The 2,079-nt window shown below is 51.2% G+C and overlaps 1 protein-coding gene across 1 annotated transcript in view; it reads right to left on the reverse strand.

Moving 5' to 3' along the window:
* KIF6 (kinesin family member 6) overlaps positions 1 to 2,079 on the reverse strand; it is a 399,602-nt gene that overhangs the window by 79,034 nt on the left and 318,489 nt on the right. The window contains exon 14 of the mRNA XM_007458311.1: positions 1,211 to 1,319. Coding sequence (XP_007458373.1) covers positions 1,211 to 1,319 — 109 coding nt within the window. The remainder of the gene's footprint in view (positions 1 to 1,210; positions 1,320 to 2,079) is intronic.

The following is a 2,079-nucleotide window of genomic DNA, read 5'->3' on the forward strand; positions in this document are numbered from 1 at the left end:
CCCCCCGACTGGCTTGCTTCTGCCTGAGGCCTACAATCTTGCCCAACTCTCTCCCCTTCTGAAACCAACTTCCCTTCTCCTCAGGCCACTTCCCTTTTTCTTTTACAAATGTCTCCCACCTCTCACGGGCTTTCTGAACACATTGCTCACCCTCTCTCCTTTGCTCAATTCCTTCTCACTTGCCCCTTCCCTCCCAGTGCCCAACCCATGCTCTTCCAGCTGCCAGCCATGCACTTGCCTGCTGCCTCCTGCTTGTTTCTTTGGAGCATCTGACACCCCCGACAACACGCTTCTGGGAGCCGTCTCCCCTCTTGGCTCTCAGGCAGGTCTTTCCTGCTGGCTCTTCCCCTCTTCTCAGTCTCCCTCATGGCCTCCTCCCTACCCCCCACCCCTTTCCTTGAAAGCTTTCCCTGTGGTTCTAGCCTCCAGGCCCCTTGTACTTGCACATGTTTTCCTGAGAGAGCTCATCCCCTTCTCATGCTTCCTTGAAACATTTATAAACACATGACTCTCAAACCTGGGTCTCATTTTAATTCAGCAAATAGTTCTTGAAAATGTACTGTGTGCTGAGATGCAGTCACATGTGACATATGAGAGTTCACAGTCTAGAACTCTAGATTTTGAACTCTAGAGCCACACGTCCAGTTTGAGGACATGCGTCGAATTCATGGATTAGTTGAAACAAATGATGTACCTCTAAGTTTTTTCTAAAGGGTCCAGAACACAGGCTTGCTGGACAACCTGTCAGCAGATGGTGTAGCCTGCTCTGCTTCCGGCCTGGGGAACACACCAGAGGTGTCCGGGTCACAGGATGTGCATGTGAATATTTCCTTTGACCAAGAAGAACAGGACGGCTTTCCTGAGCAGCCGGAGGGCCTAGAGTTCTAAGATATATCATTTGGTCTGTAGACACTTTTTTTCCTTTGCCTTTGGAGCAGTGAAATAGCAATAGAGTCCCAGGCTGATGAGAATTAATGTGAGATGTGAGAATTGTATACAAAGTGCTGTCAGTCACAGCCCTGCTCTAACGTCGCTTACCCAGCAGTTACCGGGATGATGAGGCTTAACGTATGGGAGAGAAGTGTACCAGGCTGGATGTCATTCAACGTGAAACTGCACACACCTCGTGCCTTTCTTTCAGAAATCAGGTTTTCTTTAGGCTGGCCCAGCTAAGCTTTGGAGGACCAGCTGCTCACCGCACCAGCCTTACCTCTGCTTCAGAATCTGTTTGTTGTCTTCGATGGTGACGCTGTCAGCATGGTCCCTCTTGAAAATTTCAAAAGCCTCCTGGCGTCCGAATGACATTTCCTCTTTCATCCCTGTTTGGAGACACGGGGAAATGGCCTCAGTCAGAGCATCAGGATCCCATTAATTTCACTGTCGCTTTAGTCAGACTGTAAAGCCAAAGAGGCCCACAGCAGAGAGGCTCCTGACCAGACAGGTGACCCCAGGCTCTTCCAGCTGGCCGACGCCAGCTGCCGAGGAGGCCCTTTCAGTGACACCCGCCGCGCCCTGTGGGCCTGAGCCTGGGCATCCACGTGACTCGTGGGGGGTGGAGTTTGGAATGTCTGGTCAGAGGAAATGAAAACCAGAGCGCCAAGTCCTGGATGTCCGGGGACATCTGCAAAAGCACTTTCTGCCATCACTCAGGGCCACGTTTCTGCCCATTTTCCTGTTATGCCCCATTTTGGTTTTCTGTGAAATTTCACCTTGAACTTCCAGGCATTTAATTAAAAGAAGTATAATCCCAACTCAAAGACTGAGAATCTAGAAAATTCTGCCCTTAGTCTCCATAGAATGACTCATCCTTGTTACCTGTGTCTAGTGAGAGGCCCCAGTTCTAACCTGAGAGTTAAGTTCTCAATCACAAGATCCGCAAGCAGACTGCGGTGCAGGTTCCTGGTTCACGTCTAACTTCAACCTCCTGAGTCCCTTTAGCCACTACAGGCCAAGCCTGGGCTTATCTCCTCTGTGCGCCCCCTGTCCCCCCTGTCCCAGAGGCTGGGCCCTGCTCAGGGGCCAAACTCTGAAACCAGAGTCAGAACGGCCAGGGCCCTGGGAGTGAGCAGATGGCATTCC

This window comes from Lipotes vexillifer, unplaced genomic scaffold (genome assembly GCF_000442215.2).
Source record: "Lipotes vexillifer unplaced genomic scaffold, Lipotes_vexillifer_v1.1 scaffold4, whole genome shotgun sequence".
Lineage (NCBI taxonomy): Eukaryota > Metazoa > Chordata > Mammalia > Artiodactyla > Lipotidae > Lipotes > Lipotes vexillifer.